Source organism: Pseudochaenichthys georgianus, chromosome 23, assembly GCF_902827115.2.
Source record: "Pseudochaenichthys georgianus chromosome 23, fPseGeo1.2, whole genome shotgun sequence".
NCBI classification, from domain to species: Eukaryota; Metazoa; Chordata; class Actinopteri; order Perciformes; family Channichthyidae; genus Pseudochaenichthys; species Pseudochaenichthys georgianus.
In genome coordinates, this window is record NC_047525.1 from 19,384,790 (window position 1) to 19,408,435 (window position 23,646).

At 40.7% G+C, this 23,646-nt stretch overlaps 1 protein-coding gene across 3 annotated transcripts in view; it reads left to right on the forward strand.

Annotated features, from left to right (window-relative positions):
• Nucleotides 1-23,646, forward strand: part of tbc1d22a (TBC1 domain family, member 22a) — a 123,097-nt gene that overhangs the window by 82,494 nt on the left and 16,957 nt on the right. For all 3 annotated transcript variants that reach the window (XM_034112607.2, XM_034074668.2, XM_034112608.2), the window contains one exon: nucleotides 10,898-10,993. In XM_034112607.2, the coding sequence (XP_033968498.1) occupies nucleotides 10,898-10,993 (96 nt within the window). The remainder of the gene's footprint in view (nucleotides 1-10,897; nucleotides 10,994-23,646) is intronic.

Consider the following 23,646-nt stretch of genomic DNA (forward strand, 5'->3'; position numbering starts at 1 on the left):
CCTGAGAAAAAAAGGGAATAGGATTCAAAAGGGAGGGGTTGTAAAAGATGAATTAATAGTTACAATTCATGCATGAAACAAAAGTTCTTAACTTGTGGTTTAATTGTATGGCTGCTGCTCTGTTAATTTGTGTGTGTGTAAGTAAAGCCTGTTACTGTGTCACCCTAGAAGTGCAAATAAACCAAGTAATTGGAATATTGCAATTTATATGTCAATATTCCAATTACTTGTATATAGACTATTCTGCACTATTTATATTATATTTTTATTTTATTTACTATTATCAGTTTTATTGTGTGCACTGTTGGAGGAGCCTGTGACCTAAGATGTTCATTGTCATAATAACTACACTGTAGCTTTGTACAAATGACAATAAAAGCCTTGCATTGAAATGCAAGAGCAAGAGCAGGATTATAAAGAGGACATTATGCTCATTTTCAGTTTGATATTTGTAGTTTGTGCCTCTACTGTGATACGTGTTGTGCTTTTATGTTAGGAACGTTAGGATTTTAGCCTTTGCAGACCATTTACACTCACAAAAATCCATAGAACACACTACAGGAAAGGGAAAACCCCCAAAGCATGATGGGGCCTCCTTTAATGCCTGTCAACCACATGTGGACCTGCTCATTCCGCTGCCACACGGCAGTTACACCAGATTGTTAACCTCAGTTGGCGTTGTCAATAGCACACTAATGTTTGCTATTGATTCTGTGGGGTGTGTGCACAGGCTGGAACGCATGCTTGAGGTCTTGAGTACATGTAATGGATTTTCCAGCTGATTCAGAGGTTGAGAGTGTAAGACGTACGATAGCGGTGTTTGAGTAGATGAGGAAAGTCGAGAGAGAAACCATGAAGATGAATGAACAGTTGAGGTAGAGTTCAAAATGAACTTCTCCGTCGGTGGCAAATTCCAACTGTGGAAGCTTGTTGCACAAACATGTGTATGTTACACGGCTGTCAACCCCCGTTGTTCTTTCTGCTGCTTCTTCTCAGCATCGCCAGCATCAATCAGAGGTTCATTGTTTTTCTCTGCATATTTTATTTTCTCGTAGAAATGGGATTGGAAAAGATATGTTCTCCTCATATTTACCCTTCTATGTTTGTTAGCGCAAGAGACATGACATTGGAAACTGTAACTCTTAAGTCTGACATTACAATAGCTCTGAAGTCACCGTGTGAAACTTGTTATAGGGTCGTGCGGTATTGAAATGACTCCCTACTGAAGATACTGCTTTAAGAAAAACAACGATACGAGACCTTTTTGTAAAAGAAAAACTGAACCTTGGACTTGTTGTTCATGTTTTAATAACCAGACAAGGGGGGAGGGGCAACACTACAGTGACATAACATTGAGTCACAATATTTTACACTTGATTACTACTAATCTTTATTTTTTCATAGAAGTATACTGGAATAAAAATGTAAGAATACTCACAATATCTATTCAAGAAAAAATCAATGTGGGTTCTGCATTAGAATTATCCTCATATATGCGTCTTATCTCACTCAAAGCTTGTCCAAAGCCACTGATGTTGCTCTTAGGCGGATTAAACATAAAATAAATCCTAATATGGCTTGCCAGATTTAGCCAAATTGAAATCTGTTGATAAATCTAAGCTTCCCGCCCAAGTAAAGGCTATAGATACAAACACATAGAGACTGCAAATAGCAGTGTTGCATAATTAATCAGTTTATTGTTGTGGACACATGAGGGCAATTATCATGGCTAACCAATGTTGTGTTTAATACAATCCGGTCAAATCGCATAAACCTATAATGTGGTATAGTTTGTTTCCCATTTACGCCAATGCATTATTTGAAACCATGTAAATTATGCACTTTTTGGATTGCAGTTGAGTGCTGTAGAAGACCTTGAGGAGTGAGTAAATGGGCAAGAGGAAGCAAATGGAGATGGGTAAGAGATAAAAGAGTAAAGTGGGGTAGTATAAGACAGGGATGAAAGAAAGGGTTGACAGCGCAAAGTAAAAATAGACAGAATTGAAAAGACTTAAAATATTTAAATAATGCCAATTTGCAGTGCTCAGTCTTCAGTCTTCAATAAACCCTAGCTTGCATGGATACACACTGAATGACTCTAAATCTTCATGAGTCTAAAGCTTTGAACTTTGGCTGACTGAACTTTGGACAGAATGAGAAAGATTGCAACTGACAGGTAAGAGCCAGCAAGGATGGTATTTCTCTTTTTTTGCTTTACTTGAATTAAAACACCAACCTCATTTTGGTGTCAATTGTAGTTTGTCTCCTGAATGCTGATAGAACCTTATTGGCGGCTTGAGGATACAAAAACTATATAATGTGTTTCCTTACTGCAAGCAAAGGGTGCAACTTTTGAGACATAATTACCTAATTGTAATCATTCGGTTTAAGAATTTCAAACCAATAAATGTTAGCCCTACCAATGTCTCCAATTATCCATATTGCTGTAAGCGTACTTACCGTAAATGATCCCCAAGATGCTCTTCAATGTCTTTTTTCTCAATCACTGTACATAAGACTGTTTTGTTCCAGCTACTGGCACACCTGAAACAAGTCCAAAACACTTTAAGTCCTAGAGTTTAAGTGCACTCCCATGACTTATGTGGACACCTGGGATTGAGAAAGGATGCTTCGGCTGACCCAACAGTACCACTTCCTGGTCAGCCATCGCTTAGAATTACTGATAGCATTACGCTTTACTCTGGAGGGTTGAATCAGTCCTTACAACAAAGGCCTGTGCTCTCCCATTTAGGAATGTTCTTTTTTTTCTTTCGACAGAACCAAAGCCAATTGGTAGTAGAGACAGAAATATCTCGAGGTGTAGAACTCAGTAGGAACGTCTTGCAGGTGTGGTTAGGTGTAGATAGTATGAACTTTGATTCGTTGATTGACAGGGTAAGTGAGAAGGCGTAGAGAAGTGGTTATCTGAAGAAATATTTTCTTGGACATGCGTGAAAAGAATTACATTGGAATCAGAGTTGGTGCCCTTTACAATACTCAATACAAAGAAAGAAATGAACACATAATTACCTCAGGCTTGTGGTTAACACGCTGTATAATGGTCTCCACTATACATGAGCTATGCATGGTGTCCATAGTAACAAGCAGTTCATTTTTGTCTGCAGTGAAGAGCTCAGCGACAAATCTAATCATCATCCTACTCAAGGAAAAAGCCGGAAAGGTTGGAAAGCAATCCAGAGAGACTGGCATAGAAATATAGACAGGGAACAGAAAGTAATGTTTAGAAAGAAATGGATTTACAGCGTCATAAAAAAAATAATAATACCTTGTCCGGACTTTCAGTTACATTTCATGTCTCCTTTCCTGAGCGTAACTTAAGCATTGACAGCTTCAGCACAGTGGCTACAGTGATGGATGAGTTAACACCCCTGGGCAGTTTAAGTTGTATTCATTATGATTTAGAATGATTTTGATGATTTATTCTGCTTTTATCCCTACTATAAGACGCCTCCACACACACAGCAACAGTGATCCAGGGAAAGTTGTAACTCACGTCAAGGTTTTATGGGTTTATGGGTTTTTTCCCAATGGCTACTGACCACAAGAACATTTGGTGGCAGAACTGTTGCGCTGCGTCTGTATACTAATGCAATCGTATAAATCCATACATCCGGCCTTATTTAAGCCACATGGTCCAAAAGGATTTAGGTTCAAAGCACTCCGCAGCTCCATTGTGGGAACAGTTTTGGTTTAGGCGAAATTAGACTTAATGAAAATAACACTTACATCGTTTATCGCATTTCTTTCTGAGACAATATATCGTCAAACACAAGTACTTTTGCGTACACCATGCTACATTGTGTCTAAAACAGAAACAAGTAATGCATTTTTAAAGAGAGTTGTTGTGCCTTGACAGCAGCTCGAGTACACGATGTACTTGTAATCCATCCTTTAAATATTTGATGTTTTTACAATGTCCTTTGGATCATGTCCACACACGCCCATTAAACATCATACAAACACGCACTACACCTTCTTTGACACAGTCTGTCACCTGGTAGGTATATGAGGCCATTTGCACTCATGAAACTTTCAGGAGAGCTGTCAGCAACGCTGCTCGTCTCTTCTACTCTGTCCTCTTCTACTGTCCTTTGTTATAACTTTTTCTCCTTCTGTGTCCTCTCTGCTTTGATATCCTTTCTTTGTAAAACATCCTAAATGTACTCCTCTATCCTATCTTTCCCTCCAAGTCCTTAAGGATTCATAAACTGTCCTTGACTAGAATGTTTTTTCGTAACACAAGATATCAAAAGTTTTGTAAGCGTGTGCTCCTTCCTTTGTCACCTCACCTCTGAGTCAAATAATGTGTCTCTGTTTGGTGATTCAGTTGTTGTTAAGGCCCATTTTCAAACCAGAAAATATGCATTATTCATTCGTGTCCCAAATAACTGGATTTCTGAGCTAGATTAATGCGACTTTTTTTGACAAATCCGTAACGCAACGCATGTGTCGATAAATCAGGCAAAGAAAGAAAAACATTTTCGCATTGGCGGGACAAAAAACCCTAGCATGTTTTGGTCGTTCACAAATGCAGATAATAAACAGAAAGACCTTGCCCTTTGCCACTGAGTGTGTTCCGGGGGAGATTTTAACCTAAGCGTTGTAATGTCTCCGCTGTGGTCTTCTCTCTGTGGTGCGGCCATCTGTTCAGTAGCCTGATCCAGCACAAGACAGGCTTTCTCTGTCTTTCTCTTTGTCTTTTTACCTTCAACCTCATCTTCAGTTTTGTATTTTTCTCCTGTCTTTTCCTGTTAAAAAAAACATTTCGCCCTCAGTCTGATTTTCTTTTTCTTTTCTATTTGTCACTATTGATCTCAAGACTACGTGAGAGGGAAAAAAAGAGAATTAAACATGAATGATGTAGAGCGAAACACACACATAGACAGAAACATGCCTTTCCTTCCCGGCATACACACACACACAGACGGACACCAAATTATCCCTGTTGCGTGGAGCATGAAATTAGCAAGTAGCTCAGTGTGGCAGCATTAGCATGGCTGTTAAAAAGGATACTGTGACATTTTCAGACATTTGACTGAAAATGTCGCAGAAAAATATGGTCCTTTTCCATATGGACGGGTGTATTTACCAGGCTGGGAGCTGTTTAGCGCAAACAACCACTGCCAAGCGCTAATGCTAATCGGCATTGGCTTTGATGACTTGAACTCCTTGTGATCTGTAAAATATTTTAGAATTTATTGCAATAAATGTCAGAAAATAACCTTAAATGATCTTATGCGTTTTGGAACTGAATATCTTCTGATTTGGAACTTTTCAAATCGGTTGCAGCTGTAGTACTTTATTTGACAAATATGATAAGCTTATTAAAAATATATAATACGTTTCTTAGGATTAAACCAATGGTTCCCAATCTTTTAAGTCTATCAAGTTGCTGCTTCCTGTCATACTTCAGATGTCTTTCAGTTTTTAGAAGTTTCACTCAAAATCCCTCTAAACTTTTTTGATTTAAAAAATGAATCAAGACTGAAGGTTGTAGTGTGAAATATTTGCAAGCAATTATTACAAAAATGTCGACATTTGCGTAGCACGACATGGCAATCAACAGTCTAAATGGGGATGTGAAGCTATTAACTAAAACGTTTTAAATGATTTGTATCCATTAAGTCCTTGCATTATTAACCATTGGCTGCCTCTAGCATGTTATCTTTCATATTGAATGGGAAAATGTATGTTTCAAATAAAGTGACTGCCAAAAAGAAATTAACTACATTTGATTAAAATATTTATTTTTAGTGCATTGACGATATCATGCAAAATATATCTAAAGACATCTTTTTTTTATATATTTGTTAGAGATAGCAGAGCAGCTATATATATATATATATACTCTATAACTTACCACAAATTGCATGGCTGTTTATAAGGGAGTAAACTGAAAAGCAAAGTTGACATGCTAACCGGCTCCTTTTTTTTTCTCTTAGTGTTACTAAATAAAACCCAACCCATTTTTGAAGTATCATTTATGTATAACTTCTTCTACCACTCAAATACCACACGCTCAAATGTTGCATAGCCTTGAGTACCCATCAAAAAGCTTTATTCTGTGTGGAGATGTTGAGTGTAGACATGAATGATAGTAAAAAGCAGTGAAGTAGTGATCCAATTGAGCTTGAATTTCTTTGACGGCATTATTCAAATCGAAAATAGAACAGTTCCTCTGCAGTAACAATAAGAAAAATAACCTTCTGAATGCAGTGGCTTAGAACTTCATATCTTTATCAGACTATATAAGCGTTGCATGCTGTCTTGAATATGAATACCTGCCAACTGTATTAGAAGGGGATTGTGTGAGCATCCTAGAGGGAACTGGCCCTCTTCACTTTGCCGCCTCTCCGCCTCTATCAGTTGTAAGGTTTGGCCTTGCGTTCGCTCCAAACAATGAGCTAGGCCTCTGTAGACAGAACCCGAGTCATACACACACCTAGCCTTTTCAGTCTGCCATTAATCCACACACTCGCACATAATATTCTCCTCTGTGTCCCTCTGTCACACTCCCGCTGACAAACATGAGCATCACCATTTCTCCCTGTTTCTCTTTTTACTCTCTGTCTTGGACACAATCACTGTGAAACGAGGATTACTGTATACGATTTTCGAAGGAAACATTTATCGCAGAGCTAATATACTGTGATGTTGAACTCTCCATTTCGACATATAGTGATGTTCAACAGATACAGTGTTTAAATGTCAAACTTCTATGTCGTGCACGCAACCCAAGCCCCATCGTGTTGAATTGCACACAGAAATACTTGCACAGCGTGTTGCAGTTAATGTCGAATATCGCCAATCACTGCCAAAGTCTTGTTCATGTAATAAGAAAATTGCTTTAAAATTACCACTCCAGTGCCTGCACTTCATCACAATCTTCCCATGTAATTGTTACATCACTTTGAATCTGCTCGTTTATCATATTGCATCACTGCCCAGCAGCATCACCTTTTCACCTTGTCTGGAATCAGTTCCTCAGGGTATCGTGTTAGGCCCACGTCAGGATGCTTTGTTTTTGGTGGGATTAGACAAGTCAGACAGTCGACGCAGCAGTTTACAGACACTGTGACTTTGCATTACAACTTCTCATCCTCACTCAGCATTCCTCATTCCCTTTTCCTCCTCTGTTCACCTTTATCTATCTTCTCCGTACTCTTGTGCACTCCCCCTTACCTCTTACCTTGTTGAATCCTCTCGCTGCGCCTCCATCTCTCCCCCACTGTTGCCTCTCACCCCTTCAACCTTCCGGCATTTCTTTCTCTACTTCAATCAACAGCGCTCGTCAGTCTGAGCCTGGCCTGTCTCAGGCAATATGGCTGCCCGACACAAGGGGGGGGGGGGGACCGAGCATAACAACAGAGGAGGAGAAGAGAGAGAGAGACACGTTTGACAGTTACCTTGACACCCATGACAAACATTTTTTTTGTGCAAATCATAATGATGCTGAAACAGCAGCAGTGGATGGATAGGGAATGGAGAGTGTCAGAGAGGGAAATGGGGGAGAAAGAGAGTGATGATTGGTGGCAAAGATGTTGAAATGTCACGCTGTAACATTTATTTATTTTAAATTAGTATTTTCTTATAAAAAAAATTCACAGTAACTATGTTTGCAACCAACACCTACTGGAGTCATCATTTGTTTGTTTTTTTCTCATACAAAGTTTGCTTTTGTATGTTAACGATAATTCACGCTTTAGCTCGAAGTGGAGTAGCTTAGTTAAGCATAAAGACTGAAATCAATGGGAAACAGCGAGCCTGGCTGACATTTTCTATATTTTTTGTGGTACACAAAGTGTATTTTTGCTGTTTAAGCTAACTGCCTCTGGGCTCTAGTGTTAGACCTAATGTGCAGACAACTTTCTCATGAATCTCAGCAAAAAGAATATTTAGAGTTTTCCAAGATGTCAAAATAGTCTTCAATGATGTGACATGTTTTTCTGGCGGGATTCTTTATTTGACTCCATCCATTTGAGCACTCGACACTACATTGTTCAGCGATACATCTGTATAACATTTTGGTAATATTTCTCACAGCTTAAAGGTGGGGTAGGTAATTTTGGGGAAACCAGCTCGAGTGCGCTAGAATTTGAAAATAATAGCCACTCCTCCAACACACACGGACGTGCACATGACCAATGAGGGCACGAGATAAGTTTGTGCACAGATGGAAGGCTGACAGGCAGGTAGGCCATCCAGTTACTTTAGCCGGGCCGGCTAAAATGATTGGTCGTGCTTTTTACAGTATTACGGGTTCCACAGATGACATTTTTTTAAGGATTTTTTGTCAAAGCACTTCATATATTCATTGCTATCGGGATGTTAAGAGCATTCCATGGAATATAACAAAAAGTGTATCTCGAGCCGGTTTCTCAAACTTACCTACCCCACCTTTAAGTTACATTTCCTTGATATTTGTTTCCATCTAAAACCCAAAGATAGTTTATAATTATAAGAAAATGTATAAATTACAGAAGTAAAAAACAAAACAATGTTTATCATTTTAGCTTAATGAATGAGTGTTTAGTTCAGCAAAAATAAATGTTGGTCTTCAAAGTGCAGTCTGTCAGTCAGGCACAAAACCAAATGTTCAGTTTTCTATCAAAACAATCCTGCACTTAAGTAGCCTTCCTTTAGTAAGTTTTATCTTGTCTTCAGATGCAGAAATTGCACCTTAAAAGCCTCGCACTAATGTGATTGAGTCAGTCATACTCAAAGTGAGCATTTATTTCCGTATTGTTTTTCTTTCTGCTCCCAGAAACACATAAAGTGCAGTCATTAGTTCACTATGGAATGGAGGCAATACATTTTCAAATTTATGGTGGAGAGCCATGGAAATGATTGGTGACAAATGAAAAATATCAAGATAAGTTGTTAACAGAAAATGTTTTTGATCAAGATAAATCAATGTCTCATGTGTGATATATTCCCCATCGTCGTATTAATGAGAAAAAGCGAGGACGGTGGGCGACAGATGTTAAACGAGACTGAAGAATGTGAGAACGGAGGACAGATGACTGAAAAAGAAGATGAGGGGCCAATAAAAGAGACTGGATTTCAGAGTTTCACAGTCCCTAAGAGTTCATTGGTGCCCTCATCCATGAACTCACCGAGAGAAAATCTCATAGAAGAAAGGAAATTAAAACCACACGCAGCTTGGAGGGTGATAAACATGGTGCTCCCATATGCCACTCGTATACTAACTCATCTGTGTGTGTGAGAGTGTGTTTGCTCGTCTCTGTTGTTTGCATTGAAGATGCAAGGTTAGACCAACAAGCCAATCTCCTGCCAGTTTACAATTCGAATCACGCTACGCTTCGCTGTTCACAAACACCCTCTCTTACCACACTCCTCGCAAATACTCTCAGTTGAGGAATTCTGAAAATTGGTTGAACTAAGTGGGAGGTAAAGTAAGAGGAAAGCCAAGCAAAAGGAGACGCGGTGATCAATCTGTTACAAAAGACTTAACACAAGAAGAAACAGCGGAGATGGAGAGCTCACATCCAGCCTTTCGTATGTTCATGTCTCTGTGTAAATCCGTCCATTATTTCTTCCTGCCTTCCTGTTGGGAAATTCAATTATCACAGCAGAAAGGCACTTCCTGTAAATTCCTGCAGAGTGATTGCTCTCCGTTACACACATAACATTGTGTTTAAAGAGCAACACTTGGTAACTAAAAGAAGAGGAAATAATGACTACACCCTCTAGTTACATTATTAAAACATGGCTGAATTATTGGAACATGTGTGTGTCGTTCAGGCTTTCTTTCTTTTCTCATCTGTGCGAAAGATTCAAAGCACCATTTTGAATTATAGAGTGTGTGAGTCCGTTTCCTGTTACTGTGTAAACGATGTCTGGCTGTTACATTTTGACAATTTGATGTCACTATGTTACTGAAGTAAGGAATCCAATGGAGGCGATTTCAGGCAGGGGGGAGTGTGTGGGAGAGAAACTTCATATGGAAGGAACTTTGGGATTTTAGCCTTTGCAGACCATTGACATGCACACATACAACAGGAACGAGAAAACTCCCAAAAGAAGAAAAAGCCCTCTTTAATGATGCTTTTTCTAAGCACCACGTATTATCAAAGAAGACACATGAGAGGGCACGCTTTAGGAATCATTTATGAATTCTTTCTATAACTAAGAGTGGGACTGACTTTAGTGTTTCTTCCACTAAAGTGTACTTGTGAGTTAAGACTGGGTTATACGTCCTTTTCCCACAATATAATTCCATGAATTTATGCTAAAATAACATACAGCAAGCATGTGGCTAACTAATCCCCCGCACAGGCATAATGTGCGAAGGCATTCAGAAAAGCACACACATTAAAATGCACTTCTGATATTCTATCCCACCTTTAAGGGCGGCATACGCTCCCTTTTCACTCGCGTTTAAGGACTCTGGTAATTATCCCCCGTGTGATAGGGCTCCGGAGGAAAAAAGGAATAGAACAAGGAACATCCCATCCTTTGTCTCCCTCCCTCTTTAATTCCCCAGCTCATTGCCGAGTCATAACGTAACGAGGGGTTGAAATAAAAAGCTGTGCGAGGAAGAGGGGATGTGTCTATGTCTTCCTCTGTCGCCCTGCAAATGTGAATTTCTGGATTGTGACAGATACATGTTTTATATTCTCTGCCTTTGTATCTCTTCCCCTTCCTTTTGTGTGTACGCCGCCTAAATACATCCTCTTAATTCTTCCAAGTCTTTTCTTAAAATGAAATGTGATGAAAGGCACCCTGAGGAAACTGAGGCCCTTTTCCATCCAAACTGAAGCTTCGATTTGAACATAGTTACATCGCAGAGTGTGTGAAATGCTAAACTTGCAAATCAACATCTGTGCTCAACATTTCTGTCTCTGTTTTCCAGGCTGAACCAGAGGGCTTCTCCCATTTCCACCTCTACGTGTGCGCAGCCTTCCTGGTGAGGTGGAGGAAAGAAATTCTAGAGGAGAGGGACTTTCAGGTAACGTTCACACAAGACACAGGGGGCGCCATAAAGCTTTATGTTCCTACATCGAGAGAGCCTTATAGACTACATGTTTTCACACCCTGCTGGTGACCCTCATGGTGATGGTACATCATGGTACATCGCTTATTTCCCTGTAAATGAATCTGGGTTTGTGTGGGGAAAACAAACGAACTGTAGAGGCTGTTCATGGCCTACATCCCTCTCCATTACCTCCCCGATCATTAACTGTGGGGTTCAGAAGTCGTTGTGAGTGCATTAGTAGATGACAGTAGACAGCTGCCAGAAGGTGACTTTGGTTGCCAGCTCACTGGGGGGGACTTGGCTTTTTAACAGTAGCAACACAGTGTAATATCATCACACATAAACATCTTCTCTGCTCTTTGGCTACTCTGCCTTTTGCTCTTGTTTATCTTTTTTTGTATCTTTTCTTGCTCTTGTCTCACATTTCCTCTACTCGAAAGGGTGTCAACTTAAGTGCAGTTAAACCCCACGGCCCCGCGGGCGTGGGCAAAATGCAACATCATGCAAGAAATAGCATCTGAGTGCTTCTTAACATTTAATAAACTATGAATGTGTCATACTCACTTAACGGGAAGAAACTCAGCTTTCAGGCAATATTAACCATTTTTAGTTAAACGAAACAAAAGGGTAATGACAAAGGCTCTGAATTAGTCCAGAGCGAAAAAATACCAACGCAATTGGCACAGAACTCAAGGTAAAATACCCTTATTACTTATCGGATCTGCACAAACAAGATATCAATTAGCAAGCTGAGATTCCACAGATTCCAGACATATAGGTATTACCACTGAGCGATCAGAACTCGAGACAGGGGAAGTAAACATAGACATCACAACACGTAGCGTTACGGAGCAAACACGGGAGAAATTCTTACCTATGCTGTTGTTCTGATCAAAAGTTGCGTTCAATGGCATTAAAACAATTAAAACGCTACTGAAGGTTAATCCATAGGTTAATCCAATGCGTCTGTCACTTTGAAATGATTACTGATAGTCCATCTTTATATTTATGGAGATTTCATATTAGCTGCTACGAGAGTGTATGACAGCTTCCTGTTTTGGGCGTTCTGGCTACGCATCACTCATTCACCAATGGGTAATGTTTAGATGGATTTTAGGAACTTCTCCTCGATTCTATTCGCTCTAACGGTTACAAAGAGATGTCAATCATCAAAATCAAAATGCACCCGAACAGACACTATAATTTAATTTTTTTTACTATGTTCAATCTGAGTTTACTTTAAAATAAAAAAAATGCTATATTGATTCTGACTCTTCTACATCCAACTCACAGGTTTATCATTGCGTTGAGAAAAAAGATTGTTAATGTACCCCTTTTAGAAGTGAAGATGTCGTCATTTGTTCTGGGAATGTCATTTTCGAGCCTGAGACCTAAAAAACAGGCTCGGGGCTGAACTGGTTAATGCTCGGGATCAATCTGGATTGACACCATTTATATTATTTCTATAGTCATTGTACGTGCTGTCCTTCCGTCTTGTCATTGCTCACTCATAGGAGAAGTGTAAAACGCCACAATAGGAGGGAATACAAAAGACCAGATATGAGTCACTGTTGCAAACTGACCTTCTGTCCTGATGATAGTCAGTCGAGTGTCGTGGATCAATCCCGATGTTTAAACTTAAACTCAAACCAACGCTAGCAGCAGTCTGATGACTCTGTTTCTCTCCTCTGCTAGTTAAGTGTATCTTGTTCTCTCACATTCTCATGTGGCTGTGACTGACAGCGCCATTCATCCTCTTCTTTTCACCATTTTGCAATAACTCACATGGTGATCTATTCATCGGGACGTGCTGCCCTGATTCATTACACTAAAGTAAACATATGATATGATCAATCAATCATTCATTGTCACCTCATGGTACTGTGTGGTCAACTGTATTATATTCACATTTACAAGAATGCAAGCCCACTATCCTCCGCACTCCGCATAGCTGTCCTGGCTGGCTCGCCATACTGACTACAGAGTCGTGCGCCAAGGGCAAGGTTTCCCTCCTCGTGAAGATGAGATGAAAAGAGGAGGCGTAGAGGGAGGAGAGGATCAGGGTGCCACTGATGGGGTAGGGAGAGTGGTAAGAGACAAAAGCACACATTAAACTTTAGTGCAACGGAAGGGAAAAAGAAAGCTTTTTGTTATATGGTGGAGCACTCTTTTGTCTAACGTTACAACCCCTACAACATTATTCTAAAGACACAATGTTACAGATGATTAATTAAAGCTGACTATGCATCGGGCTGCAGCTCGCACACGCTTGAGGCATAAAGGCTATAACAACCTTTCAAAATGCAAACGATAAGTGATTATATATCAGTGGTTTCAAAGTAAAAGTAAGCAAAACTGCTATCCTGAGGGTGAAAACAGAAAACATACAGTACATCAAATGTATTCGCATCAACCACAATAATATGTGAATTATCATGATTAATCATATTTTTTAAATACTAGTACTAAAATACCACTACTTCATTCTCACTTTGTGTTTTTTTTTAATGGATAATACACCGTTAAAGCACATCATGACAAATGGGAGAATAGCAGTTTCCCACAGTGTAAATAAATGATAAGAATAGCTAGTAATGACATGTCGGATCATAGCAACGGTGACTACTGCCGTCATGCTTGTTTTTATTTATCAAAACCAGTGCACAGAGTTGTCTTATTTCAAACTTCAATGAGGAATGACCCTAAGCGTTTCAGAGGTCCTGCAGATCTGAGTTTTTCCCGTAGCTCCCCTTAGGCGCCAACGCTGAGGAAAAAAGGGATAAAAACCAATACAATTACAGCTGATACAGGGGAGGCACTCAATCTTCTGTCACTCCCACCATATAATAAATCAGAAGTCTTCAAAGGCGATAGCAGTGGAGGGTTGTGCTTCTAAATAACCTGTGTTTTTAGATGAAGGCCAGTTGATTAAAGCCGGTCCACCCACTGAGACACTGGAGGCTGTCGGAGTTTGAAGATGAGGCATCAACTGACTCATCTCTTCATACTTTTCATGCTCTTCGTACACCCTCTCCCCTATTCTCACTCCAGTTAAGATTGCTACTTTTTGTTGGATTCCATTTTCAGATTGAATTTCAGATGGCTATAGGTTTTTTAAATGGATTTTTGCAGCGTTTTGAGCTATGCACACGGAGAAGCCTCGCTAACCTTTATGTAGTTACAGTCTGCCCGCTCTTGCATTGAGAAAAAAAAGGCAATCCATGTATGGAAATATTCATAATTTGAACGTGACTTGGCAGGCACACTGAGAGCAGACAGAGCCTGTGGGGGAGTCAACAATGGCAGACTTGAGAATCATAATGGATTCAGTAAGCTCCTCTGCACCATCAGCTTGAAGACAGCTAGGTCAGCTTCATTTTTGATCACTAGAATGGGAGAAGCTTGTGACTAAACATCACTGAGAGAAATAGGGACGTTTAATCTGTGCGGTTTTAATTTATTCCTTTCTGCTTGTTAGCCATTCTAGCAGTATGAGTGTGAAGCTGACAATTGAGCGGCCCGACCAAGCAAGGAGGCAGAGGCAGAACGTCCAAATATACAACCCGGTGTGGGCATTTATTAAAACATGAACACATTACACACACAGCCTCAATCCTGCTGCTGCTGTTCACGTGAGCCCAGCCTGCAGCCACCAGGATCTCACCCACAGTCCCTGCCTCCTCAACAGACAGGGAAACAGAGCCTAAATACACACTCTAATCAGCACAACAAGACACAGGTGAGGGGGGAGGAGACAACATCGGGCACCAGGTGCACACAATCAGCAACAGACACAACGGGAGGGGGAACACTTTTCAAACACAAACTTATAACTGAACAGAAGTACACACATACAAACCCAACTAAACGGAGTCAGCACTTGTACAATTACTGCCACTTAACGCTATGATGTCTACACCCCCACATATTATGTGCACCCGGATTATTCTTAATCATCATTCTACATTCATCATTCGGAGTTGAGCCGCTCCTCCTTCGCGTCGAAAGAAGCCAGTTGAGGTGGTTCGGGCACCTAGTTAGGATGCCACCTGGGCGCCTCCCTAGGGAGGTGTTCCAGGCACGTCCAGCTGGGAAGAGACCAAGGGGTAGACCTAGGACCAGGTGGAGGGATTATATCTCTTCGCTGGCCTGGGAGCGCCTTGGGATCCCCCAGTCAGAGCTGGTTGATGTCGCCAGGGAAAAGAAAGTTTGGGGCTCTCTGCTGGAACTGCTACCCCCGCGACCCGACCACGGATAAGCGGGAGAAGATGGATGGATGGATGGATCATTCTACACCAGCATAAGCACTTTCGGCGCTCTCGCTAACTCCCCTATCTTGTCAGGCGGAGCCGAGGACCCGACCAGCACCTGCCAGACGACATTTCAATCAATACGGTTTAATCCTTTAATAAATACTATCTCAATAATTAGTATAAATTATATAAAATGTGCAAATATGCCATGCCAAATGGTACTGTGCAATCACGCTAATAAAGTGCAAAACTGTTCACTAAAGTGCTGAGTGACGAGGCCCGAAGCCGTCAGCTCACAGTGACGACGTTACCTTGGTCACAGTGAGTCTATGCAAGCCAATGCCCGTCCACCACGATAGCCCAGAACGGAATATCTCAATGCATACTGCTTGGCTTGCCAGGGAGTTTTCTACAGACGTTACGAGTCCATGTCAGCTCAATGACTTTTGGTGAAGTGTATCAGACCTAGTACTCCAAAGTGTTCCCTTATCCAGTGAAGTATCCTCCCATCTAGATTAATTGGCACATTTTATTCAGAAATGCATAGTCCCCAGAGCATGGATTTGAATACTTTGGTGATCCCCTGAGATGTCCTTTACCCATACCATCAGCCTTAACTGTACTTTCTGTGTATCACTCATTAGCCAAACTCACATGGTGAACTAGCTTAGTATTTTATCCTCTTAACACCACACTGATGCTAGCATTGAGTTTAAAGCATCACTGGGAATACAACCTCATAAAGCAGCATGGCTGTATATGTTTAGTCTTGTTTTAAAATGTATCTCAGCTCATGGACAAAGTTCGAAAGGTTGAACAAAATATATACAGTACAACATCCAACATGTTCTCAGGCATGCAACCTACTGTAGTGTCAGTCCAAACTTTGTTATGTTCAGGACTTAGACTCCTAAATAATAAACATATCATACAGGAGGAATGGTATATACTCCTCGCATAATGCAAGAATCTTGAGAAAAACGTTCCTTATACTCTGTAATTCCTTGGGCTCTGTAGATACCCTAAAAAGTGGTCTCAACTGCTTGAAGCACTTGGCCTTGATTAAAAACAGGTTTGTATTAAGGACATGTCTTTATTTATAATACCCCTTTTGGTTATATTACATTAGGTTTAAGTAAAAATGTCTCTGTTTTCTAATCTTTTCCTGCTTCTTGTCTGGTTATACAAACCCACACACACACACACACACACACACACACACACACACACACACACACACACACACACACACACACACACACACACACACACACACACACACACACACACACACACACACACACACACACACACACACACACACACACACACACACACACACACACACGCTCGCTCGCTTACAATCAGATACAGCCAAATGTCATCCATTTTCCCCTGCCCAGTATACAGCAAGTGAGCTCTCATCGCCTATTGGTTTATGTCTTCACGGAAGTCTGTTATTTTTCCTTGATGGAACACAGATGGTGTGTGTGTGTGTGTGTGTGTGTGTGTGTGTGTGTGTGTGTGTGTGTGTGTGTGTGTGTGTGTGTGTGTGTGTGTGTGTGTGTGTGTGTGTGTGTGTGTGTGTGTGTGTGTGTGTGTGTGTGTGTGTGTGTGTGGTGTGTGTGTGTGTGTGTGTGTGTGTGTGTGTGTGTGTGTGTGTGTGTGTGTGTGTGTGTGTGTGTGTGTGTGTGTGTGTGTGTGTGTGTGTGTGTGTGTGTGTGTGTGTGTGTGTGTGTGTGTGTGTGTGTGTGTGTGTGTGTGTGTGTGTGTGTGTGTGTGGCAGATTAAATTAATATGTATTCAGTTTAAAATCGTGAAGTTAGAAATAATAATTCATAATAAATTACTTTTCATGGGGTTGTAGCTCCGAGGGAAAATTGCTCTTTTTCAGAAATCTATCAACCAAATATAATACAATTTTACTGAGTACTTTTTTGACTAAGATTAGTGTCAGTGAGGAAAGAGAAAAAGTTAATATTTCTTCTCTTCTCAGCTTTAGTGGTTTAATTCCAAGAGATTTCTGCCTGGGATCCACGGAGCCTCAGAGTTCAAACGTAGGCCTGGCAGGTTTTTAAGGGCTCTTAGGAACAGCTCTTATCTCCACATGCTTTATCCAACAACCCTCACAGCATTCCTCTCCTCTCATGTTCCCCTCTCGTGTTACTAATGCACAGCCTCTCTTGCTGTTCAATTTCATCTTTTGCTTTGTTTCCCCCGCTTCCTTCTGTCTCCGTCTTTCATTCTGTTCCTCTTGCTTTTCCCCGCGTGTCTGATACTTCTTCCTGCTCTTTCTTTGGCACTTTATCGTTAACATCATGATTAAAGGGCCTTCAGGGATGACACTGTGTGTCGAGCCCCGACTTCGGTCCAGACTGAAGACTGAAATATCAAATTAGATCGATCGCAGTCATTTGTCTTTTTCACGGTCCCCAGAGGATCATGCATTCTGACAATGGAGCTCCTTTGAGCTTTCTTTGAGTGAGGTCTACATTGTGGTTTTTAGTGAAATGTCTCAGCGGCTATACATTGATTGATTCATTTAATTAGATATTCATGGTTCTCAAATGATGAACCGTACAGACTTATGGATGACAGTCCTCCTGGTGTGTCTGGGCCTTAAGAGACATATTGTCTTCTTTCTATGAGGACATACAATAGTTTAGGGCTCCTTAACTGTCCAAAGGCACTCCCATTATTCCGTCAAAGACCATCCAACACACTCATTAACAGAAACAGAAATCAATCCTGTCAACATGCATGTACACAAACAACACGGCCTTCCAGCAATATCATAAAGGTTTCCAACCTGTTCTCTTGAATCTACTTAGTATTAAACTGATTTGCTCCTCCAATGTTCCCAGGCCTGTAGGCCAGCTAGATGCTGGTTAGCACAGCATAACATTAACAGCTTGTTGTTTTGTGTTATTGCAGTATATTACTGCTTTGATTGGTATGGGGTCTGCAAGAACCCCTGGTCTACTGAAATAACTTGATTATTAACACCCTGTTTATAAATCATATTGTGTTGTATTAGATTTGACCTCTTATGAAAGCTGGAGTTTCATTTTTAAACTCTTAAATGCGGGAGTTGAAAAACAAATTATTCTTCGGAGGTCATTTTGTTTAATACAAAATCTAAATCTGCTCCGTCACTGCATTTCAGTCAAGCCCTGTGTAAAAGTGTGAGCTAATTGTCTTTAATGTAAAATGCAGTGGGTGACAAATTGCCACAGAGTTACACGCTCCGGCTCCTGAGAGGGAACACGAATGATTGATTCACTTTAATAGTTTTTAATTTAAAAACGCATGTAGAAAGTAATTTAAAAAGGATAATTCATGCATTGTTATCACAACTAGTAAGGAGAGTACATGTTAAATCTCCTCTCCTGGTTGTGGGATTGGATTGGTTAAGCTGCTAAATGAATAGCAGGAGGAATAAAGCACTCCCAAAGCAATCTGCCTTACCCCGTTCCAGCTCAGATAGCACACAGCCACTAACTGCAGGCCTGCAATGCAAGGATAAGTTAGCGCGTGCCCCAACACACACGCAATTCGGTGCCGGTCAAACCCTCACGCTCATAGACACAGCAACTCAAACAAACAATACACACAGTAATAGGTAGAGATATTATACAATCATTTCCCATAAGTCCATGCAGACACCAGCAGGCCTTTAAATTACTAAGAAAACACTCTGCACTCTGGTCCCTCAGACTGCACTAGCTTCTTAATTGTGAAACTGAACATCATCTGGGAAAATAGAAAATATCCCAATCTGCATTCGAAAAAGCCCTAAAGGTTCGGAAGAAATAATAGCCATATATTTCAGTGAAATTCACTCATGGCTATTTTCGCAATTTAGCTATTTCTATAATTTGATTTCAAAGAGGACACCCTTAAAAAGGACGATTCCAGACATACATTTTACTCAAATTGTCACTATTTGCAGGAGTTCTTGGTGCTTGAGAAGGAATCTGTTGCTGCAACTACCCTGTTAAAAAAATAAATGGTTGTTTTTCTGAAAGTATTCAGCCGGTATGATACATCTTCGGCACTCATGCTTTGAAGTTGGTAGCAGAAATGGTACTTTGTCATTTTCCCAAGTTTGAAAAGGCACATAGAGTCCATCTATCCATCTTTTAGCGCTCATCCGGGTTCAGGTCACCCAGTAAAGCATTTCCAGCCCACACTTTCCTCCTCCATGTGAGAGTAGGAACACAAATTGCACAAAGAGTACATACTCAAAGCTTTATTTTCTTTTTTGCACACTATGTATGTACCTCTGATGTGCATCAACATACACAATTGACATGAACATTATTATATAAGACCCCCTTTACACTTGGTAATGTGGATTTAAAGTCAAAACATATATATTTTCTATTAACATACATCTAATTATGTTGTCATCCTTTACCATGCCAATCTTGCACCATAGCTATTATTAAGATGCATATTGCGTTCATACTTTCACACTTCATAAGAGGTGATTAAAGAAACAGCTGGGCGCTCAATTATGCGTAAAAGACCTACTTTATTAATGTTGTAATGTGTACCTTTTCCAGTCTAATGCATTTCACATGTTCCAGGATATGAGTTAATATTCTGTGTTACATTCAAAGTCAAGCAGCACATCAAATAATCTGCACACTCACAAGGACATACTTTGTTTGTGTCCATTCAAAACAAAACTATAGCATTATTTGCCAGCTTTGATTTAATGGCCGTCATTCCAAACCTCTTGATTTCTAGTTTCCCTGAGATTTTATTAGCGAGCGCCGCCAAATAGTCCCCGTCGCGAGGGCTCCCCCGTTGTCATCGTTGATGTGAGGCCAAGCGTTTTCTTGAAAGTAAACCTATTAGTTCTGTCTAAATGGAATCACTGTGTCTCTACAGTTTTTACGAAGACTTGCAGGAGCAGCTGAAGCGAAGGGTGGAAGAGCGAAAGAAAGGAGGCAAAGATTTGTTTTCACTTTAATTAATGGTGTGTGAAAAACGGTGGACCTTTTGTAAATGTCAGCGTCTGTCCTCAGATCAGTTCTGCAGACCCTGGGTTAGACTGCCTTGGCAATAAAGTAGAGGAGGGTACTCCAGAGGAACCGCAGTGCTCTGGAAATGTCAGCACTCTTTCAATCACAGCAACCAGGAACATGTTGTATAAGATGAATGCTTATAATGCAGAGAAGATGAAATCCACAAATTCTTGCTTGGATTTAATTAGCCAATTGGTTCTGTTTTAGCTTGAATTAGTAGTTGTTTTTGTCTTAAAGGTGCCCTATTATGCTTTGTTTGGGGTTGTTCCCTTTCCTTTAGTGTGTTATAGGCCTTTGTGCATGTAAATGGCTAACATCCCCAAATTCCCTGAAACATTTCAATTGGACTCCTGACTTTGTTAATACTGTAACATAGTGATATCACATTGTAAGACTCATGCTACTATTAGCTAGCCTTCCAACACATTGGGTGTTTCTCAATCTCAAGTAATGCTGCTCCAGAGCCACTATTTCAAGCGTACTACGTCATAGAGTGCCGCCGAAGTTCTGTTCCAATGTCCAGCATACTTGGAATTCTACCGAGCCCGGCCTACTTCGCTTGGAGAAATTTCGAGGCTGCACATGTGTAGACTCCGCTGTCTTAAAATCCCCACAATACTTTGCGCACGGACCAATTTTCCCAAATCTGTGGCGGAAAATGTAAGGCGGGGCCTCTCATATGACGCACACCTGCACACTTGCTAGCCTGTTCCTCTCTTTGTTTTCCGAATGCCAGGAAGTATTCTTGCCTCGCTTCGGAAGCAAGTGACTCGGAAGACATGTGCTACCAAGCAAGCGTACTCGAGATTGAGAAACACCCACTGTAAGTGATAGGCTAAGGGATCGGAGAACTCTAAGCGGTGGACCAATCACAAAAGAGCAGGCCAACTGATTTATCAGAGCAGACTGGGCTATGGTTTCAGACAGAGGGTGAAAAAACATGTCACAGTAGAGGCACAGTATACAAATATGAACCTGAAATTGAGGCCCCTTCAGCCCTACCAAGCAGATAGATCTTCTTGTTCTCTTCTATGTGAGGCGATAGCAACGGATCATGCCACCTTTATTTTCTCCACCAATGAAGACTTTTTACCTCATTTAGAACCCTAATTTAATCAGTTTGTTATTTGTGCGTTCCCTGCCACTGCTCTGTATACTGATAAAAGAGGAGACATTAGCGTGTTTATTCACCCCACTCATTGTCCTAATTAAGCCATTATTTTTGCCTGCTGACACATTTCACAAAGACCCTCCTTTAAAGTTTATTTTGGGGGGAAACTAAATGTATTCAGTCTAATTATCAGAACAAAGCGTGTCCCTGTCAGGACGCCAGGACAAATGCTTGAAAACTGGAACTCACACAGTCTAATCAGGACATCTGGTCACTCGTTGTTTTGTTTTGCCAACACATAGGCTGCAAACAAAGTAGTCCACAGGGCCCCCTACTGGGAAATCACTTTTTTCCAATTCTTATGACAAAGCTTTCCCCATGCACATTTGTAATTCTGTCATTTGATGATATGTGATATGCTGATATTCATTAATCATTCTATATAATCACCCTTGTTTTATGACTGCGCCAGTCTATTTCACAGTTGATGGTTCTTTGTTGACTTGTAGGAAAAAAATGTGTATCATTTTATTTTGTCTTGTCTTATATGTCAGACTATCTGTAGCCACAATTTAGAACGTTGACCCTGAATTATGTGCAACTCTTTTTCTTTTTTTCTGCATCATGAGCAATAGCAAGTATCCAACTTGCAATCTATTGTAAAGAGCTCCATCCCTCCTCTTATTCATTCCATATTTTCCCCTCATTTATCATGACAAGATCTCCTCATTTTCTCCCCCATGACTTTCTCCCCATAATGCCACTGATATAAAGCAAACCCTCTTGCAGCTTCGTTGAAGGATGGCACTGTTTACAGTGGAAACATTTAGATCATGACCACCCCCGCTAAACAACTTGTTATTAATCACCCCCGTTTGATTGAGTGCTGGCGCCCATATTAGTCTATTTGTGCTAAAAACAATAGGAGACGATGAAAAAGAGACGGGGCTTATTAGGGGGGGAGTAATTATGTAACCCCATCTTGCCTTTTATTCTGTGGCACCATCTTTCGTATACATATGTCTCTCCATCCCTGACAAACAAACTTAACCTAACTAAACTAACTTCTATCGCTTGTGCGCTGAATTTATTTTCGTTGGCAAAGCCGAGGTCGAGGTGTAGTGTTTTTCTGCTAAAATAAGTGCCATTGTTTGATAGATCTACTTGTGTTGTTGCTCTATGGATCATTGCTTTTGAGCACACGTTTGCAGGAGTTTAAGCATTCATTCACCTCAAAGCCGCCAGTTGTGGGATGATTAGCTTTCGTTGCGAGAGTCATCGCCCGACAGTATCATTGGCTGAGGCTTACTCCCACTAGATGAGGAACATTTTTTATGTTATTTTTTTGCCCCTAAGATAAACAGAATTACAGAATTGTTCTGTCAGCCGACTGCATGCCCGCCTGCTCAACTCACTTAAGGACATAAAAACACCAAATAAACAGCACTATCGACCCGCGTGTGAGGGATAAACACTGCAGCAGCAGGAGAAGGGGGAATGGATTTTTAAGAAAAAGAGAAGAGAGATTTGAGGATGCGCCAGGTCATGAACTGACACATAAATATTGAATTTTAGATTGAAATGCTCTTATATGCACTGCAAGCCAGAAATGGGGCATTTCTGCTCCTGTTTTTTCTCTCCAGGGATCATGAACTCTTGATTAGCATGGCCTTTCTTTCCCTGGTGATGACTGGAGTTATACGGGTAAAGCTGGGTCTGGTTTTGTTATGCGTCATTGGTAAAAACTCTTAGAGAACCTTTCTTCTTCTGATACTTTCGGCATACTATACTACACTGAACAAAAATATAAACGCAACACTTTTGTTTTGCTTCCATTGTTCATTGAGATGAACTCAAAGATCTAAAACATTTTCTATATACACAAAAATAACCATTGTTCAAAAATCTGAACAATCTGTGATAGTGAGCACTTCTCCTTTGCTGAGATAATCCATCCCACCTCACAGGTGTGGCATATCAATATGCTGATTAGACAGCATGATTATTGCACAGGTGTGCCTTAGGCTGGCCACAATAAAAGGCCACTCTGAAACGTGCAGTTTTTGCTTTATTGGGGGGGGTCCGAAAACCAGTCAGTATCTGGTGTGAGAGGTAGGGGTAGGGTTAGGGTAATGTTGTGAATCGAGTGGCCCGTGGTGGTGGGGTTATGGTATGGGCAGGCGTATGTAATGGACGACGAACACAGGCCACTCGATTCACAACATT